Source organism: Oenanthe melanoleuca, chromosome 4A, assembly GCF_029582105.1.
Source record: "Oenanthe melanoleuca isolate GR-GAL-2019-014 chromosome 4A, OMel1.0, whole genome shotgun sequence".
NCBI classification, from domain to species: Eukaryota; Metazoa; Chordata; class Aves; order Passeriformes; family Muscicapidae; genus Oenanthe; species Oenanthe melanoleuca.
Window position 1 is genome coordinate 97,508 of NC_079338.1, and position 16,680 is coordinate 114,187.

General features: G+C 64.1%; 1 protein-coding gene across 2 annotated transcripts; it reads left to right on the forward strand.

Moving 5' to 3' along the window:
• The first annotated feature begins 1,397 nt into the window (after window positions 1-1,397).
• Window positions 1,398-13,322, forward strand: SHROOM4 (shroom family member 4). 2 transcript variants are annotated; one of them, XM_056491022.1, is made up of 10 exons: window positions 1,398-1,570; window positions 4,782-4,933; window positions 6,034-6,165; window positions 6,684-8,631; window positions 8,838-8,899; window positions 9,300-9,899; window positions 10,125-10,541; window positions 10,624-10,807; window positions 11,355-11,627; window positions 11,709-13,322. In XM_056491022.1, the coding sequence occupies exons 1-10, from the start codon at window positions 1,445-1,447 to the stop codon at window positions 11,976-11,978; spliced, it is 4,164 nt and encodes a 1,387-aa protein (XP_056346997.1). In that variant the 5' UTR covers window positions 1,398-1,444; the 3' UTR covers window positions 11,979-13,322. The 2 variants fall into 2 exon arrangements, with proteins under 2 accessions (XP_056346997.1, XP_056346998.1); XM_056491023.1 differs by lacking the exons at window positions 1,398-1,570; window positions 4,782-4,933 and adding an exon at window positions 5,212-5,398.
• Window positions 13,323-16,680: the final 3,358 nt, after the last annotated feature.

A 16,680-nucleotide genomic window follows, 5' to 3' on the forward strand; every position in this document is an offset into this window, starting at 1 on the left:
CCCTGCGGCACTCTGGCTGTACTGGGTTGCCTGCAGCTGGGCTGCACAAGGAGCAGGCAGAGTTCAAGGCAGGTGTTTGTGGACAGGGACTACCAAGAAAGGCTTAAGACCCTTCCAGCACTGGGAGTGAACAAGCCTAGAGTGGCTCACCAGCCTGGCAATGCAAGCCAACCCTCCCGGGCCGTGGCAGGCAACCAGGGGCCGCAGGCACTGCTTTGCAGAGCAGAGCTTTCCAGGCCGGCTGTGTTGTCTGGGAAGGAGATGAGTAAGAGTCGTGGCCCCAGGCGGGGAGGGGAGGAGCAGGACTCTCGGGCTCCCCCGGGAATCCATGCCGATCCATTCCCACCACTCCCGGCTGCCATCCACCACCTCCTCCCCCTGCCTCAATTTCCCCCAAGCATCACAGCTGCTTCTACTGGGCCTGGCAGGAAAAAGACAAAGGTGAAGAACGGCCAAACTGCCACACACGCCCTAAGGTGCTCGGCAGGGTATGGACAGGGTGGGGGCTGGCATGGGTAGGTCAGACAGGAGCCAGCAGCATGTGGATGATTGGGGCGCCAGTGTGGCTGCACGGTGGGGAGCTGGAGGGGGCTGCATCATCCTACTACCACCCCCTCACACCTTCATAAGTGCTGTCGAACTGCCACCATGCTAGGCTAAGCTGTGCCAAGCAAGCCCTATTGGTGTGAATAGGACTGAACTCTGCATGGGTAAGCTAAGTCAAGCTAGGCCAGGCTCTGCTGCTGAGCTGAACTGTGCCAGCCCTGCTTGTCCAAGTCAACCAAGCTGAGCTGCACTGAACAAAACTGGGCCAGGCCAAGTGGAGCTAAGCCAGATGAGGCCCCTAGTTGCTCTGCGCTGTACCAAACTTAACTTTGCCAGCCCTGTGTCATGTTGAGCTGAGCTGAGCCAAGCTAGAATGTGCCAACCCAGCTGAACTGCATTGAGGCATGCCAGGCTGAGCCATGCTGGGCCAGTTAACCCATGCTGGCCCCTCTGCCATCCCACGCTGAGCTGAGCTTTGCTGCGTTGCGCTGCACTGAGGTCAGCCAGCCTTCCATAGCATGCCATGCTGGGCTGAGCTGGACTGAATTGAAATGCTCTGGCTGGGCTGTACCAAGCTGAGCCAAGCAGCTCACTTTAGGTCCCTGGGATAAAGGATGGCATGCCAAGCTACTGAATAGAAAGGTGCTCTGCTGTGCCATTGTGTGGACAGCCATGCCACGAGGTGTGCCGTGCCGTGCCGTGCCGTGCCGAGCCGTGCCGTGTCGAGCCGGCCGCCGCCGTCCCCCCGCGCCTCATTGGCGGCGGAGGAGCAGTCCCGGTGCGGGCCGGCCCCGCCCCGCACTCGCCCCGCGCCGCTCAGCCCGGGCGGGCGGGGGTGTCATTTCCTCCACAGCTCGGGGCCGGGCCGGGCCGGGATGGGGCCGTAGCTGCAGCCGCCATGGAGCGGGCCGAGGGCCGGCCCGGCGCCCCCCAGTACGTGCATGTGCAGCTGCAGGGGGGCGCGCCTTGGGGCTTCACGCTGCGCGGCGGGCTGGAGCACGGCGAGCCCCTCATCGTCTCCAAGGTAGGCACGGCTGGCACAGCCCCGCGGGGGCTCCGCGGCATCCCCCCGCCAGGGGCCTCCCGCCCGTGCTGGGCGCGGGACATGGGGGGACACGCGGGGCGCGGCGGCGTCGGGAGTGCGGGGAGCCCCGGCCGCGGGGTCTCGTGTCCTGGCGCGGCGGGACGGGGGCGGCCACTCGCACACACGATCCCCGCGACCCTCCACTTAGAGCCGCGGGGAAGAGTGAGAGCGAGAGGGGCGGAGGGACAGCTCGGGCCCGGCGGCAGGAAGAAATTCCTCTGGCACATCCGTTGGGCTGGCGTCGGGGGCGGCCCCCACATTCCCCTGCGCGTCTTTCCCGGTCCCGTCCCGCGGGCCGTAGCCGGGGGAGGTCAGTCCCTGTGCGCCCGTCCGTCGGTGCCGCGCCCGCGGGCGCCCCAGGCGCCGGGCTCTGCGGGGCCGTTTAGGGCCACGGCGGGGGAGCCAGAGTCCGTCCCGTCATGGCCCGGCGCCCCTGGAACGCGGGGCAGGACCGTGCCCGGGTCGGCGTCGGCGCCGGGTTGCGATGCGGAGCGGAGCTCGGCCTCGGCCGGGAGCCAGTGCGGAGGGTGACCCCTGCGGTCCCGGCGTCTCGCCACACACAGGGTCACCGATTCCCGCGGCCCCCGCCAGCGCATCGCCCCGCAGGGAGAGTCGCGGGGAGACCCGCAGGGAGCCGGGCAGCGGCCAGGGGAACTCCAGTAGCCACCCCTGCACGGAGCCCGGACAAGGCTCTGTCGCCGGACGGTTTGGCCGCCGGCCCGCCCGGTGTCACCGTCCTGCTGAGCCGGGGTGCGGCGGGCCGGGCTGGCGGCCCCGGGGCTGCTCGCCGCCTCGAGCCGGGCTGACTGCGCCCCCGGGCCGTTCCACGCCCTCGGCGGGACGCGGGCAGCGCGGTCTGGCTGGGGGAGCTGGAAAAGTGGCTCCGGTCCCAGTGCCGCGGCCTGAGGTGGCACCGCCGGCGGGCGGGGAGCCGGGCGGGAGCCGAGGCAGCAGCTGCCCGCGCCCCGACTCGCTGCCGGCCTTCGGGCTGGCGGCTTCCCGTGGCTCCGCCGGTTGCCCGGGGAGGGGGTGGGAGGTCCCGGCGATGTTCCTCGCCACTTTTGAGGAGGGGGTTGGCTTGCGGGCCGCGGGGTGTCGGCCCCCGCGCTCCCACGGACACGCCGCCACCGCGTGTGCTCGGCAGACAAAAGGGGTTTGTTCCAGCGCTCTGTACATTCAGGGGAGGATCCCCCGGGACCAGCGCTCCGCCGCTGCGGCCGGCCGAGGTGTGCGCGGAGAGGGGCCGGCCCCGCCTGCGGCTCGGCGGGCGCGGGCCGCGAAGGGGAAGGGCGTCCCCGCACTCGGTGACAGAGCCTGGCCTCTGAGCCCACTCCGGGCGGGATCCCTTCCTGTGGCAGAGTCCCACGTCGCTGCTCACACGCGCTCTTAAGCGTTCCATGGAGCTGCGAACGCCCTCGGGCGCAGGCTTCCCCGAGCACGTCGGGGGGCAAGGAGGGAGGTTGGTGTGGGGCAGGGTGGGCACAGCTCTCGCACAGTTCTGGTTGTAACTCCTAGGACAGGTTTCTCCTGAGACAGACAGACCCACCATTAGGGCCCAGAGTGAACTGCAGGGATGGTGTTAGGGAAGTGTCCTGGGCTGGCTCAGCCAGGCAGGGCAGCAGGCAGTGGGGTTTGGCTGCCAATGCTGAGTTCACTGGCAGCAAAGGCAGAACAAGGGGCTGTTTGTGCCAAATTTAGCTCCTGGTGAGTGATGCCAGGACTGAGCCTGTCCATTCTGATGCATGTGATGGCCCAGACATGGGTGCAGACCTGGTGGTGTCCTGCAGCAGTGGGGACACCTTTCACCACTGACTCACCCCCATGGCAGGCAGGACTGGGTGGGCATGTGGCTCGGCATGAGGACCGAGGTGCAGGTGCAGCCTGCCTTGCATGCTCTGCTAGTGCCCAGTGGTGGACAGCAGCGTGGCAGAGGGTGAACCCAGGTGCTCCACCGACTGCATGGTACGACTGGGAGCCCTCACAGACAGTGCCCAGCCTGGGCATGGCATTGCAGTACTAAGATCCCTGAAAAAATGGGAGAGCTGTTGGTTCTGGGCACAGCTGTGCCAGGCAGGGCCATGGGGCAGTGGTGCACTGGGCATGAGGCTTGGCTGCTCCTGCCTTCCTCCCTCCTAAGGTGGCATTTTGTCCAGTGGTAGTGGAATGCCCCCTGAGCCGTGCCTGGCATTAGGGCTGGGAAGTGGTGCCTGGGGGCACATGCACAGTGACTGATCTGCTAGGAAGCCATGTGTGCTCCCTGGCACTGGGGCCTGGCTGCTGCCCTGGCTGGCCCTGCAGGCGCTGTGAGCAGAGCTTATTCCTTGGCCAGGCCTGGGTGGGTGCAGGAGCCCCAGTGTGGCGCCAGGTTAGCTCTGCCCTACCCCTATAGGGTCTTGCCACATCCATGCTGGGCATAGAGCACCCCAGGTCCTGCCCCATGCACCTGCGTGCCTTGTGCTACTGCCACCATGCAGCAGCAGCTCCAGTCGCTTGCCAGCCCTGTGATGTGGACTTGGCGATCTATGGCTATTGCAGTGGCAGGGTGGACAGAGATTAGTGTTGGCAGTGAGCACTCTGCCTAGTGCAGCTGGGCACTGCTTGTCCTAGGGCTGCCAGGACTGCACCTACCAGCAAGGCCAGAGGGCAAGGGCCGGGGTGTTGGCAGCACCAGGGCCCTACTTCCTCTAAGCACAGCAGTACGGGGTGCCAGGTTCATTTTGGCCATGAGTGTCAGGGAGGTGCCAGGGTTCAGTACTTACCCTACTGTCGTCTTCTGTGGGCACATAGAGTGGGATGGCATCCTTTGGGCATCAAAATCACCACGGGTGCCCAGACAGGCTCAATGTGGGGCTGGAAGCAGTGCAGGGGTTGGAAGCATCCACCCGGGACAAAGGGCCCTTGTGCTGCCTGTGCCTGCAGGGGAATCTGCTGGGATGGGACATTTTTCTTTCTCCCGCCTCCCGATTCCCTTGCTCAGAAATTCATGTGACCAGAGAAGGGGGAAAGCCTGGCCCCGCAGATCCCTCTGTGGTGCCTGGGGCTCAGGCACCTTCTCCGAAGCCTCTTTCTCCTCCGACACGCGGTGGCTGTAGAACATCCCCTGGGATATTCTTTGGGCGTGCCCCCCTTGACGCCCCTCTCTGTCACCCAGGTGGAGGATGGGGGCAAGGCTGCCCTGTCTCGCCGGCTGCAGCCAGGTGATGAGCTGGTGAACATCAGCGGGACGCCGCTGTACGGATCCCGCCAGGAGGCCCTGATCCTCATCAAGGGCTCCTACCGCACTCTGAAGATGGTCGTTCGCAGGTTGGCAGTGCTGTGGAGGGGACACAGGGAGGGCCAGTGGGGCTTTATCTGCTTGGGGGACTGGCAGGAAGCTGGAGGTGCCCTTGCCTCCAGCTTGGAAGTGCCCCTTGCTGGGACAGGGTGGGGAGCAGCGCCTTTGCTGCTGTCAGCGCTCCCGCTGAGTGGGGGTTCCCCAGCCTGCAGAGCCGGGGCAGTGCGTCGGGCTCGCCACCCCCTCGCTGGGCGGTATCCTCGAGTGTGGCCGCTCCTCTCCCTTCCTGCCTGCCTGCTTGCCTGGGAAAGGAAGGAGAGGCAGGGCTGGGCCTTGCAGTCCCTTCCCCCCCCAACCCCTCCAACTGCATCCATTCCCTGGCTGCATCCTGACTGACTCCAGCTCCAGCAGCACTCAGGGGCAGGGACGGCGCAAGGGCACTGCCCAAGGGGCAGGGGTCCACGGGACTGTGCTGGGGCTCAGCATCATCCATGGTGAGTTTGGGGGTTCTGGGAAGTGCCTGTGCTGATCTCACAGCTTGCCACTCTTGTCCAGTCAGTAGATGCTGTGGCAGCACTGGGCAGTTGGGAGGCACAGGAGGTGGCTTGTGACCACGTCTGTGCAGTAGCATGTTCTGAGGGAACTAGAGACTCCTGTGGATGCTGTGAGGGGTGGAACAGGGGCCAGCACAGGACCCTTCCCAGAGACATGATGTGGCTGGTGCTTGCTGCAGATGCTGAAGGACAAAGGAACAAGGGGGAAGGTCAGGCTTGTGGTGGAGACAGACGTGGCCCCAGTGTCCTTTGGTGCAGCCGGTCCAGTCCCAGCAGGGACACTTGCCCTGCTCAGGCCATTGCCTGTGGGCTGTGCAGGGACCGTGTCCTCGGTCCCCTGTTGATGCAGCAACAGGGATGCTGCAGTCTGGGGAGCTCTGGCCAGCTGGGTGAGCCCTGGGATCCCCTTGCCCAGGGCCGGCTGCTTGCAGGGCTGGACCCTCCTCGCTGCCATCCCCTTTGGGCAGGCACTGGCCTGGGGGGGACAGGAAGTCCCGTAGGAAGTGACTTCAGCCCCGGTTCCTTGGCCTGGCTTCCTCCCCATTCTTGTCCTTTCCCGCTGTTGCTCTTGGCAGGAGGAGCGTGCCCGTCCTCCGGCCCCATTCCTGGCACGTGGCCAAACTTGCCGAAAGCCGCCCAGACGTCCCCACCATGCACTGCCCCGCTGATGCCTTCAGCCTCTCCTGGCCCTCGGGGTGTGATGTCAGGTGAGACCCTGGGGGCACTTAGGAGACTGTGCGAGGGGAGGGGGCAGACGGGACACGCTCTTGGGTTGTGGCGGGGGGTGGCATAGGTGCTGGCACACACTACTGTCGGGCATTCCTCCTCATCCTGCACTACCCTTTCCCCTGGCTGTTTACTCCTGGCTCCGGGCAGGAAGGGGCGGTGGCTCTGCTGGAGACAGCCAGGAGCTGCTTAGTCCCACTGCCCGCGCTGCCAGAGCTGGGAGGTCTCGAGTGGCTGGAGTCACTCACACACACCCTGTGTTGCCTGTGCCTGCTGCACTTGCTAGTTCCAGGCAACCTTGGTGGTGGCCCCAACCTAGGGGTGAAGGGCAGGTTGGGGCAGTGCTTCCTTGTGCTCCCTTGTCCCAGGGACAGTGTATATGTGGGGGTGGGCTCCTCTGTGGAGCTGAGTGGGGGGCAGCAGGTGCCTGTAACACTGGCGTGGGGCCAGGCAGCAGCAAGCTGTCCCTGCAGTGGAACCCACTGTCCTGGCACTGCAGCACTGACCGGAGCAGCTCCATCGGGAGCATGGAGAGCCTGGACCATCCCAGCCAGGCCTGCTATGAAGGAGACCCCTCACCCGTTGACCAGGGCATGTACCACAGCAAGCGGGACTCAGCCTACAGCTCCTTCTCTGCCAGCTCCATCGCCTCTGACTGTGCCCTCTCTCTCCGTCCTGAAGAAGCCGTGTCCGTCGACTCCAGCCTCCAAGGCCCCTGCAAAGCCCCTGACAGGCGCTACCTGAGCACAGGGGCTGAGCCATCTGCCAGCTGGCACCCTGAGGCCTGGCGGGCACCCGTGCCCCCCCAGCCCCCTGTCAGGAGGGACAGCCTGCGGGCAGCCCCAGCTGGCAGAGGGGACAGGCGCCAGGCGTCAGTGTCAGTGGACATGCTGCATGCCAAGGGCCGGTGGATCTCTGACACCTTCCTCTGCCAGCGGGATGGGGAGGCGGAAGTCTTGGGCAGGAGGACACTGGCACCATACCCCACGAAGGACCGTCTCTCTGCTGACCAGTATTACATGTTGAGCTCCCACCCGGACCAATGCCCAGCTGAGCCACTCCTGGGGGAAAGCATGGAGTCTGACAACCAGCCATACCTGGATGACAGCATGCACGGGGTGCCTGCTGCCATGACAGCAGGTGACAACCCATTGCTGTCCCCTCTCAAGGGCCACATGTCACACCGTCACAGCGCTCCCGAGCAGTTGCTGGCCTCCCAGCTCCGCTCCCTCCAGCTGGGCACCAACAGTGGGCGAGCCTCACCAGCCCCCAGTGGGCAACGCTGGACCCTGTCCCCACTGCATCCTGAGGGCAGCCGGGGGGGAGCCACAGGGGCTGCCCAGGACCCCCCGCACTGCCCAGAGCCCTGCTGCCGTCCACTGCCCTGCCGCTGCTGCCCCGAGCTGCAGCAGGCCTGCAGGCAGGATGGCCAGGGGGCCAGCCCAGCACTCAGCACGGAGGGGCCGGTGGAGGAGGAGAGCCGGGGAGGGGCGCGGCGGGCTGGGGGTCCTCCCCACCGCTCTGCCCAGATGCGCCGCCGCAGCGACCGCTTCGCCACCAGCCTGCGCAACGAGATCCAGCGGCGCAAGGCCCAGCTGCAGAAGAGCCGGGGTCCTGGCGCTCCTCCGCCTGGTGAGGAGCCAGTGGAGGAGACTGAGGAGCCCCCCGAGGGCAGTGTACCGGCAGAGCAACCCCCTGCCCTGCCTGAGCGTCTCAGCCCCGCACCCAGTGAGGACAGCAGGAACGCTGGCCGCTCTGCAGACCGGGGTATCCCCACCCCTGACCCAGTGCCACCCTCCAAAGGGCCCCCGTCCCCTGCGCGGGTGGTGCCAACGGCCAGGGGCCGCTGGCACTGGTCCCCGGAGAGCAAGCTGCAGCCGCAGCACTCGCCCAGCCCCAGCGAACTGGAGGGCTACAGCCAAGGCCCGGGGGCCTGCAGCTCCCCGCCACGGGGCAGTGATGAAGCGGTCCTGCTGCCCTTCGCCGACCGCCGCCGGTTCTTTGAGGAGAGCAGCCGCCCGGCAGCACCCCGGCACAGCAAGCCGCCGGCGGGTGATCCCGGCGCCTTCCAGCCCCCTGGCCCTGAGCACCGGGATGTCCGCCGCCTCTCTGTGGACCAGCCCTACAGCCCCCCCTCTCCCAGCCGCCCTGGCTCTGCTGGCCCCTATGCTGAGTGCTGCCGGGAGCAGCCCCACTGTTACAAGCCACTGGGGAGGCCAGGGGAGCTGGATTACCTGCGGGGCTTCTCCTACCCCTATGGGGTTCCCCTGCGCCCTGAGCCCTGCCACTACTGTGGAGGGGAGCCCTGCCCACCGCCGCTGCCCCGTGGCCACACCTGCCGCTGTCACCCTGTGCCCTGGGTGCGCTGCCCTGACTGCTGCTGCCCGGCCCCCCGTCCTGGGCGAGAGGAGAGTGATGCCTGGCCCCCCCGGAGAGCTTTTGTCCCGGTGAGTAACGCCCTGTCACCCAGCAAGACTGTGCTGGGCTGCAGCGCTGACATTCCCTTTCACCCCTGGACCATGACCCTGGGCTGGGGTGCAGGGTACTGTGCCCCCACTGGCCCTGCAGACCTCCTGCATGCCTTCTGTGCCTGCATGGGGATGGGACAGAGGTGCTGGGGGAGGGATTTCACACTGCCTTCCCCCACACACAGGAATTTCCTCAGGATGAGTGGGAGCCACCTGCAATAACCAGGAAAGTCAGCCAGTCCGTCAGGTGAGCCCATGCCAGGTGCCAGGGTGCTGGAATGTGTGTGTTGCTCAGTGGGGACCTCCACCAGGGGGATGTGGGGCCTGCCATGATTTTGATTGGGGATGTACAAATTGCCTCCCGTACTGCCTTGGCCATCCTTGGTGTGGTGCCCTTTGAGGCAGGAGGGGGGCACACAGGACAGGGGCGTGTGAGGAAGTGTCCACAGCAAAGGTGGTTCCTCCTCACCCTTCTCCAGGGGTCTGGGGTCATCTCCAGGGGGCAGTGCCCACTGGATGAGCCTGGGCTTCTGCCGCCAGTGTGAGTGGATGAGTAGCTGGGGTAGATGAGGCAGGGCATGTAATGGCTCTGAACTGCCAGATGGGTGACTGTGTAAGGGAGGATGGGTGCCTCCTTCTCTTCCTAGTGAGCTCTCCCTCTACCCATCGGGTTTCCCAAGGCTCGGCCCGTTCCGCACCTGCCTGGAGAGCACCGAGCCGGAGTGGCCACCCTGCTACCGGGCCACATCCACGCATGACCTCTTGTGGGATAGCGACCGCCTGGCCCACCGTCCTGAGAGCCCCCTGGATCCGCTGCACCGCCCGCTGCGGGGCAGAGCCTTCTCTGAGAGCCACCTCAACCTGGAGCCTGCCAGCCCCTGGGGCCGTGACCAGAAGGACCTTTTCCGTGCCAAGCTGGACCCTCCCAGCATTCCCAAAAAGAAGGGCCCCCCACCTCCCCGCCCACCTCCGCCCAACTGGGAGAAGTACCGGCAGCGCAGGGTGTCCCAGCACCCCCCAGATGGTGCTGGGCATGGCTCTGCCTCCGCTGCTTCCCCAGTGCCAATCCGCAGCATCGCTGAGGCAGTGAGGGAGCGGTCACAGAGCCTCACCGGGGAGCAGAAAGGCCAGTCCTGGGGGCACACTGCTCGCCCCCCTGCTCCACCAGGCGCCTGGCCCCGACCCGAGCACCCCAGATCACTCCGCAGGACTCCTGGGCCCGATGCTGCCAACACTGAGATTTGCAGGCAAGTGGTGCCATGGCATGGGAATGGGAGTGAGAAAGCTGGAACAGCTGGGACACGAGGGGGCTTTTGTGGGCCCTTGTACCTTGCATCAGAGCATCCTAATCCATCCCCTGGAGCACTCTGTGGGGGTTTTTTGCATTGTGGGGTGTCCCAGACATGGCCCTGACTGTGCCTGTCCCCAGGGGTGGGCAGGGAAGCTGACATGCCCTGGGCTGGTGTTGGCAGGGTGTCAGGAGCTGCGGAAAAGCAGTCAAAGATGAAGCAGTCCTGGGAGATGGAGGAGCAGCCCCAAAGGCTCATCCAGAACCAGGAGCAGGGCTGTGCCAGTCCCCACGGGGTGGGTGAGTGTTCCCTGTCCCTGCATTGTGGTCCTGCCCTGCCAGAGGCACTCAAGCCCAGTTCTGGGGCAGTGGAGGGGGTGAGCTGCCAGGGCAGCTGGCCCCAGCCCCGCCGCATGGACTCCGAGGAGCGGCTGTGGGACATGGCTGTCAGGGACCGTTCCCTGGCCAGTGTCCTGGCCCCCTTGGCTTCCTCTGGCACCGCCACTGAGGTGATGGATGAGCTGCTGGTGGCAGGGGAGCGACAGGCCTGGCGGAAGTGTCTCCAGCAGGACTGGCACCTGGAGGCTCTGGCACAGGACAGGTAGGGCTGGCACGGCACCGGGTCCCATGCCAAGGGCAGGCTGACATCCCCAGTGCTTATTGCTGTATCTCTCTCCCCCCAGGCAAGGTTTTGAGCCCATCTCGCCGCCTCCCAGGAGTGCTGCCAGCTCCACTTCCTTCCCAGTGCACTATGGTGTTGCAGTGGGCAAAGCTGAACCACTCAACAAAGTAAAGGCGCTGCCCGAGGTAGTGGAGGGGAGCTCAGAGGATGAGGAGGAGGTGGACCATGAGCTGGTGGAAAAGAAGGTACAGACACTGCTGGGGTCAAGTCCCTTGTGGTTCCCCACTGCCCTGTCTAGGTGCTCATGGAGATGGGACATTTCTGGATGCTCACAGAGACTCAGGCATCATTGGTTGCTCCTGGGAGGACATCACCAGGCACTCAAGGGCATGGGGGTCATTGCTGTATGCTTGTGGGGACCAGGAACATTGCCGTATACTCACGTGGGGCTGGGACATTACCAGATGTCTGCAAGGACCAGGGGCGTTGTCAGGTGCTTGCAGGACCTGGGAGTCTCACCAGATGCTTGTGGGGACCAGCAGCATCTCCAGATGCTTGATGCATGCAGGGACTGGGATGTTCCCAGAGGCCAGGGACTGGGGTCATCCATTAGGTGCACATGGAGACTGAGACACTGACAGATTTTTGTGGGGACTGGGAATTGCCAGTAGCTCATGAGAACCAGGGTTACCACAAGGTTCTTGAGTACTGTGGGTCCAAGCACAGCTCTGTGCCAGTCCCCTGAGCCCATGGGAGTGGTCCCAGCTAACCCTGACCCCTTTGCTCTGGCAGCTCCAGCTGATTGAGAGCCTGAGCCGCAAGCTGGTGGTGCTGCAGGAGGCACAGCGGGGGCTGCAGGAGGACATCAGCGCCAACGGGGCACTGGGCGAGGATGTGGCTGCCCGCCTGCAAGCCCTCTGCACCCCAGGGGAGTTCGACAAGTACCGCCTCTTCGTGGGCGACCTGGACAAGGTGGTCAACCTCCTGCTCTCCCTGTCGGGGCGCCTGGCCCGGGTGGAAAGTGCCCTGGGCAGCCTGGGGCCGCACGCCCCTGCTGAGGACAAGGTAGGTGTGGGAGAGGGGACCCTCACCCAGGAGGGTTTGGGCGGCTGGATGCCCTGCCAACGCCAGCTGTCTTGCCCACAGCTGGCCCTGCGGGAGAAGCAGCGGCTGCTGGTGGCACAGCTGGAGGACGCCAAAGAGCTGAAGGAGCACGTGGGGCGGCGGGAGGAGGCAGTGGGTGCCATGGTGGCACGGTACCTGCCCGCCGAGCACCTCCAGGACTACCAGCACTTTGTCAAGATGAAATCTGCCCTCATTGCTGAGCAGCGGGAGCTGGAAGAGAAGATCAAGCTGGGCCAGGAGCAGCTCCGGTGCCTGCGTGAGAGCCTTGGCCAGGCCTCCAAGGACTGCTAGCCCCCTGCCCAGCCTCCCTCCAGGATCCTGGCTGTGACACCAGCTTGCTGCCAAAGCAGATCCAGCCCCTTGTGGGCTCTCCCTGTGTCTGCCCATCTGTCCAGGCCGTGCCTTTTATTTATTTTTCTGATTAACAGAGCAGGGGAGGAGTTGCCAGTACAGGTGTCGACAGGGACTCTTGTGCCACAGAGCTGTCATGGGCTCTGGCCACTCAGCAAGACCAGATGGATGGATGATGCTACCCTCTCTCATGGGTCTTTCTGTGCCCACAAGGTCCCTCCAACTTCTCCTGGACACCAGTGCCTGTCTTGTATCTGGTGCTGCACCACATGCCTTAAAACACCCCCCAGCTACTATTCACACAGCATCTGAAAGGGTTAAATCATGCTCACCCTCTGTCATGCCTGTTTGTCCAGCTATGTCCATCTGTCCAGTGGGAGCTGAAGGAATTTCAGCCCCAGCATCCTCTTCCTCCCCATTGTGTCAGAAACAATGGCCCCAGGCAGCGGGTTCTTAACCCACTCCCTGCTGGCTGAGGGACACGGGGTGCCAAGGTGAGTACTGGTGGGTGCTGTGTCCCTGTGTCCTGGGATGGTGCCCTGCCAGGACATGGCATTCTGGGACCAGGACACTGAGGCCTGCAGCTGCTCTCTGTCACCAGTGCTGTGGGCATGGAGACAACCAGGCTTCATCCAGCCCTCACCTCTAGCTTCTAGCTCAACACCAGGAGTGATTAATAGAGGAAAAAACACATTAAGGACAAAATGGGGTACCTGTCCACTTTGTGCTGCAACAAACAGGCACAACTAGCACTTAGATATCACCCCCACTGCTGTCCACCTGTTTCCATGGCATGAGCAGGTGTCTTCATCCTGATTTTGCACAGGGGTTTAATGCAACCAGCAGGAGCTTTGGGCAGGGGGGTGAACGTTTTGGGGAGGCGGGTGGGCTGTAGCACTTTGGGGTGCCCCATAGCTGGACAACCCGGCCCAGGGTTCAGGCAGCATCCATGCCTGCCTGCGTGCTCCAGCAGCAGCCCCCTGTGTTGCTGCCCCTGCTCTGGGCTACCCTTAGCCTGTTAAACACTACACCCCACGCCTGCCTGGCTGTACTGTGGGATGGTGCCTGGCAGGAGTGGGGTCCTCAACATTCCCTTCATCTCAACCACTCCCAGGATCATTGCTAGGACCAAGGACTGCACCCCTTGGGGGTCATACTGCTCTCATGATGGGGTTCAGCAGCCCTGCACAGGGCTCTGTGCTAGAGGAGCTGCCAGCACCTGCGTGTTGCTGTATGCCATTGTATCTCTAACAGTAAAGCAGCAGCAGGAGCTGCACATCTGTCCCAGCTGTGTCTTGCATGGTTTGTCCCTGTGTCCCAGTAAGTGGCACCAGAGTGGGGAGGGGGTAATTGCTCCAGCTGGGATGAACCATGGCTTGGCAAGCTCTTGGCAGCTGAATGCCCCCGTGGCACAGGGGGCACCTGAAGTACAGCTGTGGGCAGGGTGTGCTCTGCATCCAGTGCTCCTAGGCTGAGCTGGGGCGTGGGGCAGTGCCCGGACCCTTCCCCCGGTATGCATGCAGGGGTCACAGCACTTGGGTGGTGGATACAGCGTTTTCCCTGGCAATCTGCCCGGGCATAGCTGCCAGAGCTCTTGGGGCACCCCTGGGAGGGAGCGGCCGTGCCCGGGGGGATTTCTCAATGCTGCTGCTGATGAGCGTGTTCCGGGGTGCCCCGGTTCACGGCGGCACGGCAGGGTGGTGCCCGGCGGTGCCCGGTGGTGCCCGGCGGTGCCCGGTGGTGCTCAGTGGTGCCGGGTGGTGTCCGGTGTTGCCAGGCGGTGCTCGGTGGTGCCAGGCGGTGTCCGGCGGTGCCGGGTGGTGTCCGGTGTTGCCAGGCGGTGCTCGGTGGTGCCAGGCGGTGTCCGGCGGTGCCGGGTGGTGTCCGGTGTTGCCAGGCGGTGCCCGGTGCCTCCCTCCGCTCGCAGGGGGCAGTGCGGGGCCGGCGGCGGCCGCTGGGCGGCGCCAGTGACGCGCGGGGCGCGCGCAGGTGGGTGCGGGAGCGCGGGGGCGCGCGGCGGTGTGCGCGCGCACGGGTGTCGGGACGGGGGTGCTCCGGTGCGAGTGCGCGCGTTTGAGCGCGAGTGAGCGGGGCGAGCGCGAGGGCAGGCGAGTGCACAGTGGGATACACGCGTGCACGCGCACGGGAGCGTGTCGGCGAGCGCGCGTAAGGCTGCGCAGGGAACACAGGCACCTGCCCGTCAGTGCACGCGAGCGCACACATGTACGCACAGGTGGACGTGTGCGCGTGCACGTGAGCGCACACAGCCGAGCTCTCACATGGGTCAGCGCAAGCCTGTGACACACGTTCCCGTAGCTGAACACACGCCGTCCGTGTGAGCGCATGTGTGCAGGGCACAGCTCCGTGCCGCTGCTCACAAGCTCCAGGACTGAGTGACTGCACATGCAGGTGAACACGCGCGGGGGAACCTGTCCTACCTCTGATGGGCACGTGTGAATGCATGCACATGTGTGTGCCAGTTCATGGGGCTACCTGTGCAAGCCCTTGCATATGGATAACTCCAGGCACAGGGAAACTGTGCCCCATGACCCATTCAAAACCCCACTGACCCTCCCTGCAGTTCCAGCTGCTGCCAGGCAGGACCACGGCCCAAGGCATGGCAGCATGGCCAGGCTGCTGGTTACAGGGACCCTCAGTACTGGATGTGGCTGTGGCATGGAGTGTCCTGGGGAGCCCTTCATGAGACCCCAGAGGAGATGCAGGCCCATTATAGTATTCAGGGTCCTAAGTCTCCCAAAATGGCAAACAGAACCCACAAAGGTGGGGTAGCCCCCAGCCCTGTCAGTCTCTTCATCGCAATGATCTCTTCATTTTACAGATCCTGGATCTGTCCCATGATATCCCATATACCTGAGCTAGGGAAGGATGAGGACGTGGTAAGTATGATGCTTTAATGAGAGACTCCTGCCACATGTGGGAGATGGGGAATCCTGAAGCATAAAAGCCCAAACCCCTAGTAGGCCACGCTCACTCCCACAGTCCATTACAGCCCAAAAGGGAAAGCCATACATTGGGAAGGGACAAGAGAGCTCTCCCTGTCCCTGTGCTGGGACAGCATGGCCCAGCAGGCAGGAAGGGATATAGAGTTCTGCCAGCATGGAGAGCCCAGAGCAGCAGTGGGTGACAGATGAGCATAGGGGCCCATGGGACATGGTGGGATGGAAAGTGAGGCCGGACCCTCTCTGCCTAGGTGGGGGCTGTTTGGTGGCATACCCCTTGTGTGCGTACACGTGTGTGTGCTCAACACTCTGGAGTTTGTTCTATGCAATCACACCTCTGTGGAGGTATCCACAGGCATGCACACCACAGAATCACAGAAGGGTTTGAGCTGGGAGAGATCTTTAAACACATACTGTCCAACCTCCCCTGCCATGGGCAGGGACATCTTCCAGGGATGCCAGGTTGCTCCAAGCCCTATCCAGCCTGGCACAGAACACTTCCAGAGATGGGCCAGCCACAGCTTCTCTGGGCAACCAGGCCAGTGCCTCACCACCCCCATGAAAAAGGATTTCCTCTTTCTGTCTAACCCAAACACACTATACGTCACTTTAAAACTGTTGCCCCTTGTCCTGTCTTAGCATGCCCTGTGAAAAACACTCCTTTTGGAACCCCCTTGATATATTGAAATGCTACTTTAAGGTGTCCCTAGAGCCTTGTCTTCTCCAGGTTGAACAACCTCGCATCTCACAGCCTGTGTCCACAGTAGATGTTTTCAACCCTTGGAGCATCTCTGTGGTCTCCTCTTGACCTGCTCTACCAGCACCACATCCTGCTTGTGCTGGAGACCCCAGAACTGGAGCCAGCAAACCTGGGCATCTCACCAGAGCATAGCAGAGCAGATGGGGAGAAGCTCTCTCCCCAATCCTGCTGCCCACCCTGCTGGGGATGCACTCAGCATATGTTTGGCTCTCTGGGCTGCCAGCACGTTTGTGTGCACGTGGAAGTGTGTGTAAAGTAAGTGTGGAGGCGTCCGTGTGTGTGCTCGGCCATGCCTCCGTGTGTCACAGCATGCCCGCAGGGTTGCTTGGCAATGGTGCACACGCTCACCTGTGCCTGGGGGGTGCATGTGGCTATGTGCACAGAAATGTGAATGCTCACCCGTGCCAGCCCTTGTCCATGTGGGGAACGCACAAATACGCGCACAGCGGCAGTGCCTGTGCTCACCACGCCCACACGCATCTATGTGCGTGCATGTGGTGCGTGCGCTTTGCCATGCCTGGGGTGTGCAGGCTTGTGCGTGTGCTCCGTGCCGACAGATACGGACATGGAAACCGTGCGTGTCCCTGCTCGTGCACACGCCGGTGTGGATGGCGCACACGCGTGGCAGTGCTGCCTGTGCCTGCGCTGGCCCTGCCCACGCGGGTGGCGCACACGCAGGTGCACTGCAGCGGTGCCTGTGCTCTCCCACGCGCGTGCACGTACCTGTGTGTGGGGAGCATCCTTTTGTGCACGCCCACGCCCGAGCCGCGCCCGCCCGCGCACGTGTGAGCGGGTGCACACGCGTGTGCATGGCGGCGGTGCGCCTGCGCGTGCCCGCGCCCGGGCTGTGCGTGCCGGGTGCGTGCGGGGCCGCGCACCCGTCTGTGCGGGGTGGCGATGCGTGAGCGCGCCCCCGCCGGGT